The sequence below is a fragment of the Lagopus leucura genome, unplaced genomic scaffold (assembly GCF_019238085.1).
Source record: "Lagopus leucura isolate 7727_CA_CO unplaced genomic scaffold, USGS_WTPT01 Super-Scaffold_1, whole genome shotgun sequence".
In the NCBI taxonomy this organism is placed as follows: Eukaryota; Metazoa; Chordata; class Aves; order Galliformes; family Phasianidae; genus Lagopus; species Lagopus leucura.
In genome coordinates, this window is record NW_024962250.1 from 36,121,601 (window position 1) to 36,143,044 (window position 21,444).

The 21,444-nt window shown below is 41.1% G+C and overlaps 1 protein-coding gene across 5 annotated transcripts in view; it reads left to right on the forward strand.

The window, feature by feature from the left end:
- Window positions 1-20,233, forward strand: part of ESR2 (estrogen receptor 2) — a 61,980-nt gene extending 41,747 nt beyond the window's left edge. For 4 of the 5 annotated variants that reach the window (XM_042865583.1, XM_042865573.1, XM_042865563.1 and 1 more), the window contains exons 5-9: window positions 6,474-6,764; window positions 10,697-10,835; window positions 12,898-13,031; window positions 14,489-14,663; window positions 16,223-20,233. In XM_042865583.1, the coding sequence (XP_042721517.1) occupies window positions 6,474-6,764; window positions 10,697-10,835; window positions 12,898-13,031; window positions 14,489-14,663; window positions 16,223-16,361 (878 nt within the window). In that variant the 3' untranslated portion in view covers window positions 16,362-20,233. The remainder of the gene's footprint in view (window positions 1-6,473; window positions 6,765-10,696; window positions 10,836-12,897; window positions 13,032-14,488; window positions 14,664-16,222) is intronic. The other variant, XM_042865592.1, reaches the window with a different exon arrangement.
- Window positions 20,234-21,444: the final 1,211 nt, after the last annotated feature.

A 21,444-nucleotide genomic window follows, 5' to 3' on the forward strand; every position in this document is an offset into this window, starting at 1 on the left:
ACATTGGGTAGGGTGGAATGGTTTGTCAGTGCATATTTGCTTGGGGAGACTTGTTATCCAGCAGAAGTGGCAGAAGAGCCTCAGTTACCTCTTTGCTGGTTCATGAAAGCTCATCATAAACTCTACACTGTTTGCATCAAACATTTCAATCCTAATTTTGTGTAGTATAAAGAGCCACCTTGAGGAAAATGTGTTTGTGTGCATATTGTATATGTTCCTGTGTGTAAATGTACTTGGATAGTATATGTCATTTTCAATACAGTAGGAGAAAGTAGGAAAGTTTTCCTTTGGAATTTCCTGGCTTGAAGACTCTTGAATGTCATTGCATTTGTAAATGTAGAGAAGTCAACCTGACAATCCAAAGGCATTTCAGTGGAGCCTGGCTTGGAGGTACTAAGGTGATAATGGATTTTCTAACAGAATATTTATCATACTGCTGGAAGCACAGGGTCTTAGACACTGTATCTGTAAATTTCTCTGTAGGAAGCCTGTGTTGCCTACTGTTCTAATCAAGTCAACTACTGCTAAATTTTGGCATTAGGAGTGATGGTAGAAAACTAATTGCAAAGAAAGCACTGTCATCAGGAACAAGGAAAACAATTATTACAAATATATTAAAAGTAGATTCTGCCCTGAAGACTTGAATAAAATAGATCATGATAAAAGAGATCTGCTCTTAGAACTTTCTGATGTTTACCTAGGGATCCTGAAATGGTCTGAGCTGTTTGTCCAAGGTAAAGAAAGAAGCGGGGAGTTGCTTTATCATTTCCTTATAGCTACCTTCTGTGCAAATATGCTTGTGCTTCTTCTTTTTTTGCTTCCCGAGGCTAAAATAAACATTCTTTGGTAAGAAGTCTTCAGTATCCTGTTGTTCCTGTTAGAATAGACTTAATTCTTCCAAAGACAGAGCTCTGTTTTGCCCCTGCCTGACGAAATGAGAACACTGATGATTCATATTAAAAGGTAATGGCTAGATACTGCCTCTGAGTACTGGTACTACTCCTTCAGTTTACAGAAAGATTTCTGTGTGATATGAATTTTGAAGTTCAGAACTTAGCTCTCTTTTTCTCCTCTATTTGCCTGCTGCTTGAAGATTCTGGATAGCTCTACATAGCACAGATATTGTGAACTATTTTTCACATAGAAAGTACACAGAGAAAAATGTTTCATGGCATTCTCTGGACATGAAATGTACTAATTGTAGTTCAGCTGTTTTGGAAATTACAGTAATTTTATCCCTTGTTCTCGTATGTTCTTGGTTGATTGCAGCATCTTTGTCAGGCCTGCTCTATGAACACATACATACTCACCAGAAAGTTTGCATTTCCTTTCAAAGGTTACTTGAGTGGTAATGATTTACTAATGAAAACTTGCTCTCAAACATTACTGAACTGACTAGTTACATAAGCAGTTGTCAAGGACCAAAATCGACGTTAAGAGCAATGTGCAGTCATATACTGCCAGTAATTCCTGTTCGCAGTTTGTCCATAAGTGAGTGAAAAAATTCTAAGGATTTAACTTAGAATATCCCAAGTCAGAGGGGATCTATAAGGATCATGAGGTTCAACCTCTGACTGCACACAGGACCATTCAAAATTCAAACCCTACATCTGAGAGCATTGTACAAACTCTCCTTGAGCTCCTGCAGCTTGGGGCCGCCCTCTGCCCTAGAGAGCCAATGCCGTGACCACTGCTCTCTGGTGAAGAACCTTTTTCCATTATCCAGCCTGACCCTCCACTACCTATGAGGAGCTGTAGGCCACCATGAGATCTCCCCTTGGTTACCTCTGCTCTGAGCTGAGCAAAACCAGTGACTTCTTTCAGTGTGTTTTATTTTTTACATTCTTGCAATCATTCACCCATGTGGCTTATGGTGCTGTAACTCGAGGTCTTGCCCTTAGTCTAGTGTTCTCAGCTGAATACAGCTATTTTCTTGTGCAAATAATTGCTCTAAATAAGAGGAGTGCAGTAGGAAGAATGAGAGATTTGATCATCTTATGCACTTTTCCAATTTCCTGAATTACCTTTATTTGAATGAATATTGGCTATTAAGTGTATTTAGGGAATTTGTGGCAATTTCAGTAATAGTCTCTAATCTTGGAAACTGTAAGTGTTTTAATGCTGTGCCTTTACACGGGTTGATTCATATCTCTATATACTGAAGCTAAACATTAAGGTTGTCTATAATTATTTCTTACCTACAGATTTATCAGCACACATGCCTTTTGGATGCTAATAAATGTACAGGCAAAATTTTTCAGTCCTGTCTAAGCCTCACATTTAAATAGGAAGCACAGAAATTCCTTTAGATTGCTTAAATGTTGGATTAATAGGAAAATCTGCTGCTACTTAATGTGTCCATTGACTGGCAAGCTTAAATGTTGCTTTCTTAGCTGTGCAATCTTACAGCTCTCTTTTTTTTCCCACATATCAGCTGAGTAAATTTAAATGTGGACATAAATAATTTTTCCTTTAGTTATGGATGAGTTGTGTTTTATGCACACTACTCAGCAAATCAGACTTGGTCTGCTTTGAAAATATGCGGCCATTAAAATTACACACAAAAAATTAAGTATTCTGTTCCCCTCTCATTTTGTTTTCTACTTCACACATCCCATTTATTTATCTATTTTCTTAATTTCCCTTTTCAAAAGATCTGAGGACAGCTGATCAGAGCATACTGAGTCCCATAGCACTGGGTTCACTTCAGTACCAGGAACTGAACTAGATCGATCAGTAGGTTGCAAGTTCTTGCCTGAGCTCATGTTGCTTATTACATGTGTCCAGTTTGCTGGAATTTCTTCCTCATTGTATCACCAGACATCTCCTTATCTCACTAACTCCCCCTACAGCCAGTAGATTTTCTGGTCCCTTCAGCCAACTGCACTACTCTTCCATACGTTTAATTCAAAGGCTGCTCTTCTTCATGCATTTTCTATTTGAGGGATTCACGTTTCCAGCAGGTATTGAAGGATGCATGTCATGGAGCAGCTGTTATTTTCTAATAGCCCAAGAAAATTCATTCTCCACAGTGTGTCTCTCTACGGCTTTTAGTCTGCTCTGTTTTTCTTGTTCTGTCCTTCAAGGTGCCCATTTTCAAAACACTTCAGCAAGGCACTGCTTCCTGCTTTTGTTCAGCTCTCTCCTGGTGATTAAGCTCTCCACCATGCACATTTGTATGGAAGTCAGAGCCACGGATTTCTCTAAACAGAGCACTCCAATACTTTGGTGCTTCTCTGTTCTGCCTCCAGTTGTACTTTTGTTTCAGTTTTCAACATTGCTGACCTTTCCTCTTTGTCCTTCCTGAAGGAAAATATTCACATACTTTCTGTGCATGATGTGACTTCAGAACAGTCTGCAGGCCCTGTGCTATTGGATTGTTTTTCTGCAGCTGACGAAGTGCATTCAGACTTTCCTCTTGACTTTCGTGTCAGCCCAGAAATGAGGCCTAGCAAACCTCACTTCATCTTCCATGCACGTGTGTAGAAATTAGTCTCTGCCTTGCTGTCCTTTGACTTTCTCAGGAAAAAAAGATTTTTGTCCAGAAAGATGAAGAAACTGATTGTGACTTCTGTGGTTTTACAGGTAAAACTTTTTTTTTTTCCGAGTGTCATAATCAAGGTTGATTTTGTAAATGTGCCATGAGAGAATGCCTTCAGTTCTCTCTGCTGGTATGTTGTCCTTCCCTGCTCAGCTTCTCGGGCAGCGTCTAACTAGATTTCATTCAGCTGAACTAGGACTGTATAGTTCTGCAAATCCCTGATTATTTTCCGTCAATACAGTGGTTGTGTAAATGTCCTGCCAGTACTCAAGCCATTTCATCCCATTCCTTCTCAGGATACAAAACCATCCTTTCCTACAGTGAATTTAGAATTCAGACCAGTACTTCCAACTGGTTCCAAACACTGCTCCAAATGCTTCATTCCACTTGGGTTCCTCCATGCCAGAGAACTGTTCAATGAACCTGCTTTCCCTGTTCCTCTTCTCCAACCTCATCTGCTTCCAGGCAGTGGGCATTCTCTAATATTCAGACCTTCTTTACAATTCCCTTTTACATCTGATGCGGTTTACTGAATAGGCAGCAAGTGAGGGTTGTGACAATGTGTAGTTGAAAGTTCCACACCTGTGAAGTCAAGGCAGAGTTGTTAGTCCTTAGCCAGTCTTTTGATGCCTTCAGGTTATACCTGACTGGCTTCTACATCTCGTCCTTCTCACAGGTTGACTCAAATGGTGCTTGACAGCTGCTGAAGACAAGACAGGATTGTGATCTGACAAGCTACATCATCTGGGAACATCCACCACTGAGAGTCTGCATTCACCCAACATCTAATTTAGCAATAGCATCTGAGATTGGGTTTTTGCGTGTGTGTGCCTTTACCTCTTTTTGTTTTTAATTTGGCTAATGTATGAACTCTTACTTTGCTAAATGAAACTCAGAGCCAGAATTGCATTGCCTCATTAGAATTCAGACAACTCACGTTCTATGTAACTGATAGATGTGGATGAGGAATAATAAGAATTGCTGAGTCCAGTAGCTTGATAGGAGGGAAACTGCAACATAACTGCATCTGCTAACAGCAAACATGAGCAGCTGTTGCCCTTAACAAAAACTCAATACCTATATGCACAGCCAGCCATGCTAATTGGCAGACACCACATCTAGCACTTATGCAAATACAAGTAGTGGCACATATATGGTTTTATACAATATGTATCCCTCCAGTATCTGGGTTTTAACGCTCTGTCAGGCAGCTGGCCCCTACTTCCCTCGGCCACAGGAACCGGAGTCTGGTACTCAGACCTTCTCTCATCCATCAGTATTATCAGAACCTGACCTTTGGTTTCTGTGTTCTTCTTTCACAAATTCTCTTGCTGATATGCATGCGTGCAAATGGGTCTCTGGCAACTGGTCCAAACCCATGGCCCTACTGGTAGGTGACAAACAGATCCTCTGGTATGGCTAGAGGTTGGGTTGGAACTTCTGGTTACTACAAGGGAACTGAAAAGCTTTTCCTCCTAACTTATCTGATGGGTGTCATTTCCAGACCACAGGCTGGTCATTGTTCTTTGATAGCCATGATAGTCAGGGTGCTGGTTGGAACTTTTGGGGTTTTTCCACCTTTGTTATTCATCTACTCCTTTTTCTTTGTGTACTTTATGAAGTATATCAAGAATAATAGAGAAGAACCACATCTGTGGCTATGATGTTGCTTTGGACAGCACACCAAAAAGACTTAATTAGCTGTAGTATTGTCAAGATAGCAGCACTACATGAAAGGATGCTTTTGTGTATTTTATGGGACTGAAACAAAATGAGGCAACCTATTACTGTGCTTTTAGGCTCCACGGTTTCTGCTAATAGAATAATAAATGTTGGTCTGATACAGATTTATGCTACCACTGGCATCTATGTATATATGAAAATTCAGTGTTCGAATATCATGTCAGTAAAGGCGTTGGCTAGCACAAAAAAATTGTCTTTTGAAAGATTTAGAGGAAAATTTCTCACTGACATTGAAAATATTGACTGCTGGAGGATTCAAGCCTATGAATCTGTTTAGTAATTTAATATTTTTAAATAACTTGATTTTTTTTTTTTAATGTGATGAAAACCTGCATATTAGTTACTGCCAAAGTTTATTTACATATTATTATTATTATATATTTATTTATAATTTTATTTGTAAATAAATAAAAAAGGTGTGAGGGAAACAGACATCATGGCTGAGCACTGCATCAAATGCCCACTGTTTTTAAACCCCTTAGCCTCCTTCCATGGCTGCTCTTCGAGAATAGGTTACAGTGATCCCACCAATAATACTGATAGGCAGAGAATGTTTGATGTTGTCTTAACGAACAGTAACAAATCATTCTGATAATTTAAGGCCTTTGTAAGAGGACTGCTCTGTGAAAGAGAAATAGTAATCTGCACGTGTAACTCCAAAGTAGGGGCTTGCTCTGTCTAGTTGTGGATACCCTAATTCATTTGGGGAAACTCCTGCTGGCTTAAGTGGACGTATGGAGAAGACAGGTTACCTTTCAGTAGGTCCCTAGCTGAGCACCCAGCTGGCAGCGAGCCCCAGCTGTGCTTCTGGCTGAGATATTTATTCATGGCTCATACTTTAGAATTTTTTTTCCCAATTAACATTTAAAAGCAAATTTATTAGCAGAATTAAACAGCTTTCATTACTTGCATTTAAAGACTTATCTCTTTTTGATGTCAATGGAATTTTCCCAGTGACTTGTAAAGTAGGCTCAAAAGTAAACATTGTTTTCAGTTATTTTTTCTTCAGGAGGCTCCTCTGAAGCAAAGTTGGGTCAATGCCGAAGCTCTAGAAATTCTGAAACTTGATGTTTAATGTTAGAACATCCACTACTGAGGGGCTTTTCCCCTCCTCCCCAAACATGTGGTTTTGTCCAATGCAACAGCGAGTGCAACGTATTTCAGTGCAATTGTGTACCTCTTGTGTCAGGCTCAAGAAGAGAACGCTGTGGGTATCGAATCCTGCGCCGCCATCGTAATTCGGAGGATTGCATGGGCAAAACCAGGAAGTACAATGAGGCTGCAACCCGTGTAAAAGAGATCCTCCTCAGCACAGTCAGTCCAGAACAGTTTGTTCTAACTCTGCTTGAAGCTGAGCCTCCCAATGTGTTGGTGAGTCGTCCTAGCAAGCCATTCACTGAGGCCTCCATGATGATGTCCCTGACAAAACTGGCAGACAAAGAGCTGGTTCACATGATTGGCTGGGCCAAAAAAATTCCTGGTAAGAATTTCAACCTCTTTTTTATCTATTTCATTTGACGCCTTAGTGGCATAGCGCTGTAAATGTGTAGTGTCTTATAGAATGTCCTGTAGCAGTAATGGACAAATTGTTGCTCTCAGAACTTCACTTGGGAGCATTTTGAATCAGAAGACAGCCTTGCCCATAATTTGATATCTGTTGTTAGCCAAGTACTTGTTCAGGTTGCTAAAAAGCATAGTTGATGTTACGTGTTATTTTTATCTCACCAGCTTTAAATGCCAGGTTAATCTGATTAAGTTCATTAAAATGTGTAGACTGCTATTGGAAAAAAACAAAACAAAACAAACAAAAAAAAACCACAAATGGTTTCCTTGAAATCTAATAAAGGCTTTGTATTGAAGTTGATGAAAATTGCTTTGTAGCCAAAAACCGAGTCTCCACAACTGCTTCAGCTGACATAATTGGTACATGAGAGAATCAGATTAAGAGGTACATTGTATTGATCTCAGAATTATTGTGTTTCCCTTCAAACCAAAAATTAACATGGTTTGGGCTGTTGGTCATGCAAAGAGCATTCACTGACTTACAATTACATGTGTTGCCTTGAATGTAACTGCATCCACGGATGTGGATTATTCTCTAACTTGATATACGATGCTCTGCTGGAAGTGAGCCCTACAGCTGCATGTACCTTGCACACGTGATGTGTTCTGCATTGCACCTAGCAGTCCTAAGCCTTGTCCATTGACACTGGTTACTTTTAGCTTGTCTTCAATGCATGTCAGTAGTAAAACCTTTTTCTTGGCAGTAAGAGAATTGTATGAAGAAAACCTGTTGAGGCGATCAAAGTCCTTCAGAACAGCTTCTGGGAATGTTTACACTTTATCACGTGTGTTTGTTTTTTGTGATCACCCATGTTACACAGAACAGAAATAAATGCTATTTTAGAAAATTGCCCAAAATAGATGTGAAATGCAGTACGTTCCCAGTTACAAATAACATCACAGTATAACGTGGCTTTTACAACATCTTCTTGAACGTGGATTTATTTCTTCCTTTAAAGTAAATAAGGTGATGAAGCTCAGCCCATAGGATTTCAGTTGGCAAATTCTTCCCTGAAGAATCCATGCCAAAAAGAAATAAAAAATAGTTGTTGACTAATGGTCCAGTGAGCACTAATTTTACAATACTTTTAATATATTTATCTTCTAAATTAGTCGATGGATGTTGCTTTGATGACCATCTTTAAGTAAAAGTAAATCTTTTTATTCTTTTCTTCATATCTTAGTGCTAAATGTGCTATATTCTGATAGAGTTTGTCTGAAGAGAAAATCTAAATCTGTTTTTTTCCTTTACTTAAAAGAAGGTCATTAAAAATTAAAAATTATTATGAGTCTCACTCTGTGAGTATATTTTTGGTGTGGAGTCAGCTTGTTGGATTGAATTTTTTTGTTGCTCATAAAAGTAAAAGACAACACCTGGATTGTTATTTTTTTTTCTCATGACTTCCAATGATTTTAATTCAATGTTATAGGTGGGTATAACGTAGCTTCTATAATTGCCTTTGAGTCAGTTGACCTAGTTTAACAGAGCTGAAGGGAGCTCATGGCTGTACTCACATGGCTGAAAGATGGAACGTTGTCATGATATTGAAGTTTGGATTCATTATGCGACATAGTTGCTGGCCAGAGTGATATCTTTGGGTAGCTATTGCATACCCAGAAGAAGATGAGGGCAGTATATCCTAGTAATTTATATTGAAGGATGAGCTATAGAGCACAGAATTTAAAGGACAGTTTCTACAGCCACAGAAAAATGAGCAATTTAATGTACTCTGCAGCAAATGAGAAGGAACTTCAGATTCTGCAATAGAAGCTGTCATGCTAATGTGCCATCCTCAACCTTTAAGCACGATTGCTAGAAAGAGGAAAGGAATAGTCCTTACAGCAGCGCTCGATGTTCATAAATCATACTGTTGGTAATGCGTATTTAGCAGGTGCCATCTGGGATACATCTGAATCTCTAATTACCTTTGCACTGAAAACTGTGGCTTGGTCTGACAGCTCTACTGGGGTTTGTTTTTCAACCCCATAACTTGTTGTTTATGGTGTAGAAATCAGTGCACGCCTCTGTAACTGTTGATTTAAATAAACCCCTGAAATGTCTTTGAGCTGTTGTTTCCCAGGAAACCATCCCTGTTGGTTGATCCTATTCACACTTCCATGGGTATTTTTCTAAAAGCACTTTTTAAATTATGAGGGTTTGGGTCTGGCAGATAATCTGCCATTGGCTGTGAGCTCTGTAGTAAATTCTTTGACAGTGAAATCTGTGAGGGAAAGCACAGCTCATGGGCTCCTGTTTGCTCCTCTTGGAGTAAAGCTCTCAGTGTGAAGGCAGCACTTTCAGTGATGCAACAAGGGAGTTTGCATTACCCAGCTTATGTTAACCTGGGGATGACACCGACTGTCTTTCAGGGCAGCACTTTAATGAGCTGAAAATGTATGAAGCGTTTATATAAATTACTGAGAGCAGATTTAATGACAGTGCAAATGTGTGGCGCACATTTGAGATGTCAGAGAACTGTCCAAAAAGATCTGCAGGAAACCCATCTCCCATGGCCGAGCCCTGTGATGATTTTTTCACCATTTGGAGCAACAGTTACCAGCACATCTAAAGCTTCAGCATCTTTGTTAGCAGTCTTATCTGAAGTGTCTCTGCTTTGAAAACTTTGACCTGATCTTAATTTAGAACAGAGGTGCAGACTGAGTGCAGAACTGATAGTCATTGTCTCTGCTTTTCTTGGGCTTGCCGTTTGGTGGTGGACACTTCTCCATTTTCTGTGTGGTTGTTGTTGTTAATTCTCTATTTTCCTTATGTGTGCATTTCTTATTTTTCTTTGTTTATAGAACCTTGAGTATCCCAAGTCGGAAGGGACCCCTGAGAACCATGGAATTCAACACCTTCTCTAAGGCTTTGAATGTTATTGCAGAGGAAGGGGCAAGCAACAACAACTTCTCTCTTCTGGCTGTGTTGCCATATTATCTGGCGCTTGCTGGAAGTTCTAGAGATAACTAAATGCTAGAAAAGGGCTTATGCCCTATTGCGTCAATTCTGTTCTTGCTTCTGGGGTGCCACGTATGAAGGCAATGCAGACATCACTACCATCATCAACTACCCTTGTCTTCCTTTTTTATTTTTTTTTTATCAGTCAACACATGGCATTTACCAATAAGGTGGTAACACAGAGCAACTGAGATGTAGCTTCTTTCATAGGTACCAAACAAACCCAGAAACGTGGCTGCCTCCTGAGGTCCAAACAAGAGACAACCCTGCAAACAGCAACCTTATATGTTATGGGAAAAGAATGGTCTGTTTTTGTAGAAGTTTTTGTAGGAGTCCTCCACAGTATAATGCAATACATCTTTAATAGATGTGAATTTCCATAGTGGGTCCTTGGTACCTTCAAGAAGTCTCTGAGGCTGTCATCTAGGGAGGTGCTCACATGTAAGGCAGGTCTACGTTCACCTACATGCCAATTGTGCTTCAGCACTGCTCTGATTTATTTATTTTCCCTGAAGACTTTCCAAGCAAGACTGGATAAGGCCCTGGGCAACCTGATTTAGCTGTCGTGCCACTGTTTGTCGCAGGAGGGTTGGACTATATGGCCCTCAGAGGTCCCTTCCAACTCTAAGGATTCTATGGTTCTATCATTTTAAATGTTTTGTGGAAGATGTGTCAAAGATAATCACAACTATTTATGTTCCCGTTTGAGATGGCAGCAGTACACTTCTGATACACCTCTTTTTCTGTCTTTCTTCACAACCCATGTTTCTTCTTTTTTCTTTTTCTTTTTTCTTTTTTTTTTTTTTTTTTTTTTTGTATATTAAATACATTTTTATAAAAACAGAGTTGTAAACAAGTTGATTTATTTGATGCTGTTTTCATCATTTTAGGCTTTATTGATCTCAGCCTCTATGACCAAGTCAGGCTCTTGGAGAGCTGCTGGATGGAAGTTTTAATGATTGGTTTAATGTGGAGATCAATCGACCATCCTGGGAAATTAATTTTTGCCCCGGACCTTGTACTAGACAGGTAAGAGAAATCAGCTTCTTGAGAGCCCTTCAGTTAGTGTGTTTGGAGGGAGATGAATGGAGAAAGGAAGTGGGTGAAATATTGGAGATGATGTGAACATTTAATTTAACAGTACCATTCACTTGTATTTTAACAATTATATCTTGAGAATTCACCTGTTGAGTGTTCAGGGCTCCAAATGTTAAATTGTAGACATCAACACAATGTGCTCCTTTATCAAACAGCTTCCATCGGCCAATAGATTTTCTCCCCATTTATTTTAAGTAGTTTATCTCAGATTTTTTTTCCTGTTCCTAGTGCAGATTTCATAGCTACATTGATGAGCTTTGTAGCACTAGCCAAAAGGGATTTTAAAAAGTAACTTGCTGTTTAATATTGAAAGTTTCCTTCAAGCTTAAGTGGAGTGTTGCAAGCTTAAAACTTACTTATCCATAGCTATGTACCAGCGGGGAAGAATATGGATTAGTAGGGATGTTTTTCCATGTTATAACAATTTGACATGTTATAACATGTTAGAACAATTTGATTTGGGCTTCACATTGGTAAAAAGAGAGAATCTGCTTTCTTGGCAAGGAGTAAAATCTCTCTTAACCTTTTCAACCTAGGGAAATTCATATCTGCACCAATTTGGGCTCGAGCTAAATAATCATCGCCATCATAGATTCAGAAAGGAAAATGGGTTACTAAGAGAAATAAATTTGAATTACAGAAGATTTGAAGTAAATTGTAGTTTTCTCATATAAAATTCAATGCAAGGACACACTGAATTGTTCATTGCAATGATAAGAAATTGCTGAAAATGTACTATATGTTCAGTTCCTCGAGAGCTAATATGAGCCAAAAAGAGCTGGCTTCCTTCATCTCCACAGGACTTAATGGAGTGGGAGCTAGCAAGCGTCTGGGCATCCTGTATTACTTTTAAGATATACTCATGTGAACTTTAGCTACATTACCCACACAATCTACCCTTTGTAGATGTACATCTCTGATGCTCATGCCTTTGTCTTGACGCTGGCAGCTGCCGGTCCTCCTCCAAAGCTTGAATTTCTCCTTTGCCAAGAGGCACGTGAGAAGCCAGGCAGTATCGAAGCAACTGCCTTTCTGCAGGCTGTATTTCAGCTCCTGGGTAGTGTTACCTGCCTCAGCCTGGGCACTCAGCACCTCCCTTTGGGAGCCAGGAGTGATCCTGCACCACTGTCCTTAAGTGTGCCTCATGTTAACAGCACTGCAGGCAAAACTCGTGGCTTACAGGTGGTGCAGGGGCATCCCTTTGAATAGAGCATCATAGAGCTTTACTGCTTTGTAATTCCAGTACGCTTAAAAAAAAAATCTGAAGCACTAATTTAAGTGGTTTCAAATTACTTCTGATTCATTTTAAGCCAATTGAAATGGCTTAAGGTATATGTATTTTTTCAGTTCATCCTCAGAACTGGAAACAGTACTGTTTCTAATATCCAAACTGGAGGTTACAATCACCATTCACTTGCAACCATAAACAAACAAATGAAACCAGCCAGAAAAAATCAAAAGCTATTCAAACGTGAACATCTTCAACAAGCAAAAGATGGTTTGGAGGGTCGTAGGAGTTATTTTACTGCTCCAAGAAACTTACTTTTGTGGGGCTTAATTATTAATTCTTTAAATGTTTGTCAGGTACAAACAGGGATGTCATAGGTTGTGGCATCAATTCCTCGTGAACCAAATCTGGAAAATGACTCAAGGTGATGGTGAGCTCTGCCCTGTAGTACGTAGTTTAAAGCTGATTATCACAAATTTTGTTGGTTGTGAAGTTAAAGCCTCTTTACAGAAATGTGGTTGCACTTACCTGTGGTCAATGCTGTAAGCACTTTAAGCACCTTACAGAGAAAATTAGTTTCTTAGAGGTAGTGACCTTTTATGCCATTGTAATTTTCCATTCATATTTCTTGATATAACCTTTTGAATGCTCCCACAGACGAGACAGATAGGCTTCTTGCAGCATTCTTTGCACTATGGCTTTTATCTGGCTGAGTCAGAGTTCCTTAATTCTACTTTTTTGGTAACATTTTAAATGTTTCCATAGGGACGAGGGGAAATGCGTAGAGGGAATTTTGGAAATCTTTGATATGCTCCTGGCCATGACCTCGAGGTTCCGAGAGCTGAAACTGCAGCACAAGGAGTATCTGTGTGTCAAGGCAATGATCCTCCTCAATTCCAGTGAGTACACAACTGCCTCTGACACTCACCAAATTATACTTATTTCAACTGCAGCTGGGAAATTAGTGTCTAAAAAGGACAGAAATATCAAATGAGATAAAGCGTAATTCAAAGGGAGCGCTGGAAAGGGACCTCATCAAATCATAAGGGTTTTTGCTAGAGAAACTTCTAAGCCATATTGTTCCAGATAACTGCATGAGCTCAGAGCTCCGTGGATCCTGGTCATGGGTTATACTTCTTTATGCCTATACAAGCCTGTCCTTCATACTAGTAAAATTATTTACTCAACTGAGTGGTGATCAATTGTGCTGAAATATTTCTATTTAATGATAATTAGTACAAATGCTAGAAAGAGTTCAACAGTTCTGCAAGATGAATGTGAGGACAGAAAGTTTGCTTTGCAGCCTTCTACAGCCTGCGGTAAAATCCTTTTATTCCCCAGAACATTTTGTAAGGTCAAAAGGAAAACAACAACAGCAACAAAGAAACCAACTGAAAGCCATCTGTATATAGAATGATGATACTATCTACATCTTCTGTTTTCAGCATGAAGCTTTTGTGTAACTCTCAACACTGTTTCCGAAAGGGAATAGTCCAGCTGTTTTCTGACTTGTTTGTAGAACAGATTCCATTACTTCAGCTGACAACAGAGATCTTCCATTTATTTTTATTTAGCCAAAGGGAGAAAAAAGTGCTCATTAGCCGTGGCTTTTTTTTAAAAGCTTCACCTCTCAAAAAAAAAAACAACACTTCTCCTCTCTTGGCTCTCCTTCCTTAGCAAGGTTAATCTGTTACTTCTGGTGTTCAAGGTGTTCAGGAGCTCTCTCCATCCGTAGGCATCTTTGGGATTCTCTATCAAGAAATACCAGTGAGTGTTTCCAGACTTTCCTCGTGGCAATTTATTCTTTCTCCACCCCACTCCCCTTTCTTCTGCTTTTGCTGACTTCTGAGGTGTCTCACAGTAGGCAGGCGCTGTCCTGTGGCACCATGGTGAGCTGCTGGGAGCCTACAGCAGTCAGTAAGAACAGCCACTCTCCTCCTCTCTTGGATTTACTTGGAGAAGAAAGGTGGTTTTTTTGTTCTTCCAGCATGATAGAAGCTAAACGGCGTGGTGCAATGTGATTCAAAGGAAAAAACCGTGGAGAATGGAAAGCACGTCTGCTTCCCCACAGACTGAGAGCTCAGTCTGACTGAAGAGCCTGTGTTCAATGTGTTGTCTTGGGAGGATTTGGGAGAGTTAATCACTATGCAATCGATGTAGAAATCCCATTTGGATGAAGAAATACAAGCTGAAGCTTGGCATGTTACATGCAGCACTGTTTGTATTGTGTTGGGGTGTGTGAATGTGTGTCAGGAAATACATCTTTTCTTATCCTGTGAATTATTGCATTGGAAGACAATCCAAAGTCATAGTTTTTTGTGCCTCACAAGCAGGATTTCTTTGTCTCCTCTGGTAGGCATGTTTCCCTTGTCAGCAGAAGAACCCGAAAGCAACAGGAAACTGCACCACCTGCTCAATGTGGTCACAGATGCTCTGGTGTGGGTTATTGCAAAGAGCGGAATCCCCTCCCAGCAGCAGACAACTCGCCTGGCAAATCTGTTGATGCTGCTCTCCCACGTCAGACATGCAAGGTAAATCTTACAGAACGTGAGGGATATGCCAGCTGTTGTGTTTGCTTCTTACAGTGACAGAGTCAGTCTAGAACTCCACAGTGCCCCTGAAGGACCCTCTTCATCTCTCTTTTTGTAAGACTGTCCTTCCTAGCATGGCTAACTAGGCAATGTGATCAGGTATTGGCTGGCACTCAACGTGTTGTGTTAATATTAAAATGCTCTCTGAACTGTACTGCATTAAAGCATTCCTACGTACTCTCCTGAAACGTTTAGCAACAATAACACAAATTCAGCCCTTTGACAAAATAAAAATAAATAGTAATAATAAAAGAAACATGACACCCAGCCATCAAAACTCTTCTGTTCAGAAGTCCCTTTCAGAGCTGATCTGCAGCATGGATTTTGGAGGAACGAGGTATGGTTTGAACTCTGTGCTTGTCAGGCCAAATATTTTGTGCATCCTGGGAGCCACAACTGGTCCTTTTACTCAGAACCCTAGCATTTTGCCGTGCACTGCAACGATGGCTTTCCTCATGTGAAGCAGCTCTTCTGCTCCTTGCCAGCTCCCAGACCACCTTAGGTTTCTCATCTCTGCTTGCAGTACAGTGGTCTCAAATGCAAGGTGCTGCAAATAGATGCTTTAATTTTCGGTCTCTGTCATCTTGAATTATTACCCAGAGATCAACTGTTCACCTGTCTTGCATGGTTATGCAAGACCTTCAAGTGCTGAAGGAGGACAGGAGGGGTAGGAGGGGGTCTTTGCTCTTGGCCTTTGTTAGGCTTTTAGCTCTTGAGCTGCAGCAGAACATCATTTTTTGGGATGCACTGCCTCCTTCCCAGACCAATCCAGTAGTTCAGCTGTGTGCTGGCTGGTTGCTGCTGTTTCCACTGTGATTAATTTGGTGTTGAGAAAGTGCACTTGGTTTTCAGCCCTAAAACTCTCTGAGTGTACCTTGATGCGTGTGTGTGTGTGTGTGTGTGTGTGTACAACTGCTGTACTTCAGCAATAGCCATCCCTGTCAATCCAAATAGTGATACAGCTACAGAGATTTCAAGTCAGCAAAATGTCACCGTACCTTGCTGTGTGACCAAAAAAGGAGGATTCTTAAAGCCTGTAGTTATCTGCAAGATCTAACGTTGGACAAGCAGAGAGGAAGCAAACTGCTTGAAGTTGGCCAATATCATATGGTATTTCTGCTCAGCCAGCTGGGAGAAGTAGGTGGTTCGTAGAGCTGCGTGATGTGAATTCCCCTTTTGTTTACAGCTGCAGCACATGGGTCTCCCACGTTTATGGCACCAAAGAAGCTTTCTCTTTCATCTCAATGGGAATGATACATCTGAATCATTTTCTGAAGACAGTTTGTGTTGGAAAGCACGAATCTTTGTTCTCTAGATGGTGGATTGTAGCCTTAGAGCATTAGGATGTTGTTGTTGCTGCTAGCAGTATGTGATCCCACCGTCTGCAGCAGTTACATCTCTTAACTCATAAAAAAGGAACTCTTGAAGCCGTGATTGTGTTTTCCTTCTCTGTGCTGGTCATACGTATCACTGACTTTGTCGTCTGTTTTTCTTCACAGTAACAAGGGCATGGAGCATCTGCTGAGCATGAAGTGCAAAAATGTGGTCCCAGTGTATGACTTGCTGCTGGAGATGTTGAACGCGCACACACTCCGAGGGCAAAGGAAGTCCCCAGTCACACATCCTGAGTTTGAATAAGTTTCACATTTCCAGGTCTGAACAGAAGTACGGGGCTGCCCCATTATGCAGGCAAATATACTGCAAATATGCAGGCTGTCCCTAGCCTCCATTTGCTGAAAGTTATGGGAGAAAACTAAGCTGCTGTGATGGGACTGCTGGAGCGTGACCTAGTGCCAGTCCTCATCTCTTGTAGATTCGCAATGGGATATCTCGGGAAAAGATTGCGAGGCGCACACCTCTGTCTGTTTCTGACATTATAATGGCTGCACTTTTATAGTGCCTTCTGTGAGACTCTTAAAAGCACCTTACGAAATTAAGCCTCAGAACAGTCCTGCGAGACGGGGAATTATTGCCTCTCCTTTTTAAAAGCAACTGAGACAAAAAGATGACCGGGTTGAGATGACAGAGGTCTGTGTGGGGGCCAGGGGTCAGGGCCTCACTCTCTGTGTCCCAGCCCAATCCTTTTAAGCACTAACTGATCTTTTTCGGTGTGAGGTGGTATGAAATATACAGCAGCAGTATTTGGCACAAATCTGCTTACCTGTGTGTGCTGGGCACTGGGCAACGCTGCTTTGCAGGTGATGTGCACAGTGGAGAGGAGTTTCCTTTGTTCTTAAATATGCAATGGCTGCATGGGCCCTCATTTGAGGGCCATTCTGAATAACATCTTGGGCTAGTTCGGAGCCTCTTCAGAAATGTGAGACCAAGCTTACATTTGCATTCTGTGAGCAAGTTCTTAACACCCGTGTTATTACCTGTGTACAATTCTTCAGTGCTTTAAAGCAGCACAAAACTGCCCCCTTCTTTCAGTCAGTGCTGACTTTTGAAATGTGTTCTGTCTGTGACATGACGATGTTGTTTTATATATTTATTAACGGTGTTAAATCTATTATAACATTTAGGTACAAAAGGTTGCTGTGTGAACATTGTGTGCGTTCATATGTGCTCTGCCAACCGGGGCTTGTGAGATCAGTGGGGAAACGCCTGCATTCCCTCCCCTTTTTTGGCTGCCTGTGCATCTGAGTTCTGCCCGCCCCAACCGTAGGGGTGGGGAATGGGAGGCTGAGCTGGGCTGCTGCCCTCAGGTTTGCTGCTTGTTGGTTCTCCAAGCACGTGAGACCTGAAGCTGTTCCATATTTTGTGCAGGATCCTTCAGAAGTTTGTTTGACAGGTGCGATGGCTTGTTTGAATTGAATGTCACTTGGGATGCAGGCTGAGGCCTCCCTGTGTGCTGCCTTCTGCATGTGTTTAAGACCTGCTAAGGAAAATAAAGAAGGGAAATAGCTCATCTGACCACCTCAGCGAAGAGCAGAATGGCACCATTTGTTCCAGTCACTGCCAGTATTGCATTTTGATGTGAGCTACGATTGCAGTTGCTATCAGTGGAAGTGTTTTACTATAATACATGCATGGTTTTGGCATTGCGGGTGTGGTGACATTAAACTGAGACTACCCCAAAAGTCCATTTGGAGCCTAAGTCTTTTGGATGAGGGACTTTGCGCTGTTCCCCCTTTGCATGCTTTGAGTATCTTGCAGACCCTTGATCCTGGTGTTTTTTGAAGCCCGGGACAGTATTTTTTATAGGAGGGGCATCAAGCATTGTCAGTGAGTTGCACAGATTTCTTGTCCTGTTTTTGATCTTGTACTATACCAGATGCTGCTGCTGTCTCAATTTTTACTGGCTACCTTTCTATTGTTTATAAGAAATGTAATATAGCAGTGCTCTGCTAAAATATTTAATGTTTACTATAAAAAAAAAAAAAAAAAAAAAAAAAAAGGAAAAAAGAAAAAAATGTGAGTACAGTCTTGAATTCGTTGGCTCCTTACTCATTTTGAGGGAAGTTTTGCTGTGAGAAGATATCTTTGGCTGCCATCACCTCCCAGCCTTCCCGCTTTGTAGTGTTCTTTCTCTGATTTTCCTTTTCCTGTGTATTTGTTTTGTTTAATACAATTTTTCAAAGAAACATTGAAGTGCTATTTTTTGTTTTGCTATAAAAGCGCCGAGTTTATGTGCACTCCTGAAGCAAATGTCTGGGAAACTGGGAAAGAGTGGGTATCAGTCATACAACAAATGTCTAAATGCCAATTTACTCTGGATTGATGCAGAAGGGTGGTGCTGCAGATTTGTGCCACGCTGTGATTCACACGTTTCTACTCACAGTCTAAAAGGGAACAGGATGTGATTTCAACAGATTTTGTTTCGTTAAGCATTGTTTTATTAAAAGCTACTACCAGTGTTTTAAAATGGGCAAAACCTGATAGCTGTCACATCTGTGGATTGATGTTCATGTGTGTGTGGGTAAAGAGGGAGGTGCACGGCACAGCTGATAAACAAGGACCTTGTGATAAGGCAATGAACGCTGACTCCTGAGTAAGATGCTGTGTTAACCGTGGGTCTGTATCCCACAGATCTTCTCATGTACTGCAGCCCAGGTGAGGAGAACATCCGTGTTCAACCCAGGCCTGAGCAGAGCTGTCGGTGCATTTCAGCTCCTGTACAGGGAGCATCTCCATGTCCAGCAGGAAAGAACGGAGCTGAGGAGCTACAGAGGCCCATCAGGAGGTGAGAATGCGGCTGCTCTGCAGCATCCCTTCCCTGCTGCACATCAGCATCTGCCACAGAGCAGGACTGGGCCAGAGGTGGTTGTTTTTGCCTGAATTGTGCTGCAGTTCTGGGAGCTGTGATGAGGGTGTCATGTATGATTCATCTCCAGGAATGCTACACCTTTTCCAGAGCTCTGTTTTTGCAAATTACATTTGGTGCTGCCAGAGGGGAGAAGATGAGAGGGAAAATCCTCCCCTGAGACAGTGCCTGATAGAGTGGGTGCTCCTATGCAGGAAAGCAAGACAGATAGCTCAGTTCTTCCCACGAAGATAAAAAAACTGCCCATGGCAAACACGTTGCTTGTACCTTGACAGCTGATGATTAAAGCAAGGTATGGATGTGCACGGCTTCATTTGAGATGCCTTAAACTGAGTACAGTCTGATGTCCTGTCACAGGAATTAATGGTTTTTAAGGTTGAATTTTGATCTTCTGGCCAGTTCTCTGGATGGCAGAATAGCTGAGCTTGGCTGCTGTAAGCCAGCACAGCCAGGGACAGGAGTCATGGACATGCCTTGGCTGTTGTCACCATTCTTCTAAGAAGAAAGTGTTGGACATTATTATGTCCTGCAAGATTATAACTTGGCAAAGTTAAGGATGCAGTCGTATATTGTGCTGACCCAGTGCCTAAACTAACACTAAGGATAGCTTTGTAAATGGGAGTACGGAAAGCAAGTGGATTGCTAAAATGTATTGTAAATTATTATTGTTGGCGTTTTACTACTGAACTGAAATGGTGAGTTAAAAGGCCTAGTATGTTTCATAGCAAAAGCTTCATTTTATTGATGATATGGGTATTTTATAACTTGTTCCCTTCTTTTAGCACAGAGGTCACCTACACTAACGCTTTGTTGAGTGTCAGTGATTTCTATGTAAGTGCATTAAAAGCAGACTGCAGTGGTATAAAATGCCAGCTTCTGCTGCTGCTTGAACAGATCTTTCTTTACTCGTCACAGTGCTGTGTAGTGAAGAGATACCATATCCATGAACAGTTGTTTCTGCACATTTCTTATGTCTACTGCCGTAGAATTTTCTGAGTCCTGCTTCCTACATGGTGTTAGTTTCAGTAGTTTGTCCTCACCACAAGTCTGGAGTGGAAACTGTTAGGAGTGAAGTTGGAACCTTTTGTTTTATGTCTGTAATATGGATGGGAAAAACAAACAAATCAACCTTCGTCCTGTCTCTCAGCTATTTAGTTCTGTGAATTTAAGGTATTTTGCCAGTGATGCACGCATTGTTAAGTTGTGGACTGTTGTGGCTGAATAAACGGGTATCACGAAACCTAAATATGTGGGGTTTTGCTCATTTCTTTCTTGTAGCTGATCTCAGTCTGCTTTCTGGAGCCTATGATGTGTGGAATCAGTGTCTGTGGGTAAGTAAGTGTCTCATCCTGACCTTCACACTTCTTTGTATGCTGTAGGTGGATTTGTCAGGTATGGGACTTCTTAGGAAGTTTCACAGCTCCAAGTGGCTCCGTAGGTTTCAGGCATTTAAATTTGAATTTAACTGTAAGGGTGCCAATTTGTAACAGTTCTGAAAGCAGAAAGTGGAGGACTGTTTGTTCACTGACTAATTATGGGGAGTTGGGCTAGATACCTCAGGGTCCCTTCCAACTCTCACGATTCTGTGATTTAGGAAGGAGGTACAGCTGAGATCAGATGGATCTCATCTCCCTCACAAAGATGACTTCAACCCAAAGCCAGGTGGAGGCGTTTCACTCCTTTGTACAATGCCTTTGCACGTGTGCACTTGCTCTCCCTATTGCTCCTGCCCTCTTTCTTTTTTTTCCCCTCTTCATTGAGCAACTCCAGCCTGAGTGCCTGAGTGAGGATGACAGTAGGAGCTGGGTGGATATATATATATAATGACTTGTCTGAAGCAGACATTAGAGTCAACCTAGATATGGCAGTTATAATCAACCGAGGTAAAACTATTGAAAATAGGACTGGGGGAAAAACATTTAATTTCCCAGAATTTATTTTTTTGCTACATTTTGAGATAATTTCATAAAAGCTCCTCATATTATACATTACCTCAGCTTGCCAATTTGATGTAACTGTATATAATAAGGAAATTGCAGGCTATGAAATTCTCCTTTGACCTTTTAGCATTGTTCCAATTTTTATCCCTGCTTAAGTTGCTTAATGGCAGCAGAACTGAATATCATGTCAGCAAGTGACTATTAGTCCTCGGCAGAAAGGTTTGCATGGGCATTTGTGACAACCCGGCAATGAAATAATGGCTAGAGTTGGCTGACTTCTGCAGAGCCAGAAACTGAAATGAGCTCCATCTGAAAGTAATTGCTTTCAAAACATAAAATGATGAGAGTGGAGGAAGTGAAGGAAGGAGAGGTGGGGGGAAGAGGGCCCATTCCTACCTCCTGGTACTATAGAGCTGTGAAACTCAAATAGATTCCAGTTTGGAATTTTTCTTCTCTTGCCCTGACGAGCAAGAGAGCGGTAACGCAGCTTTTGACACGGCTGCATGAGCATGCAAAT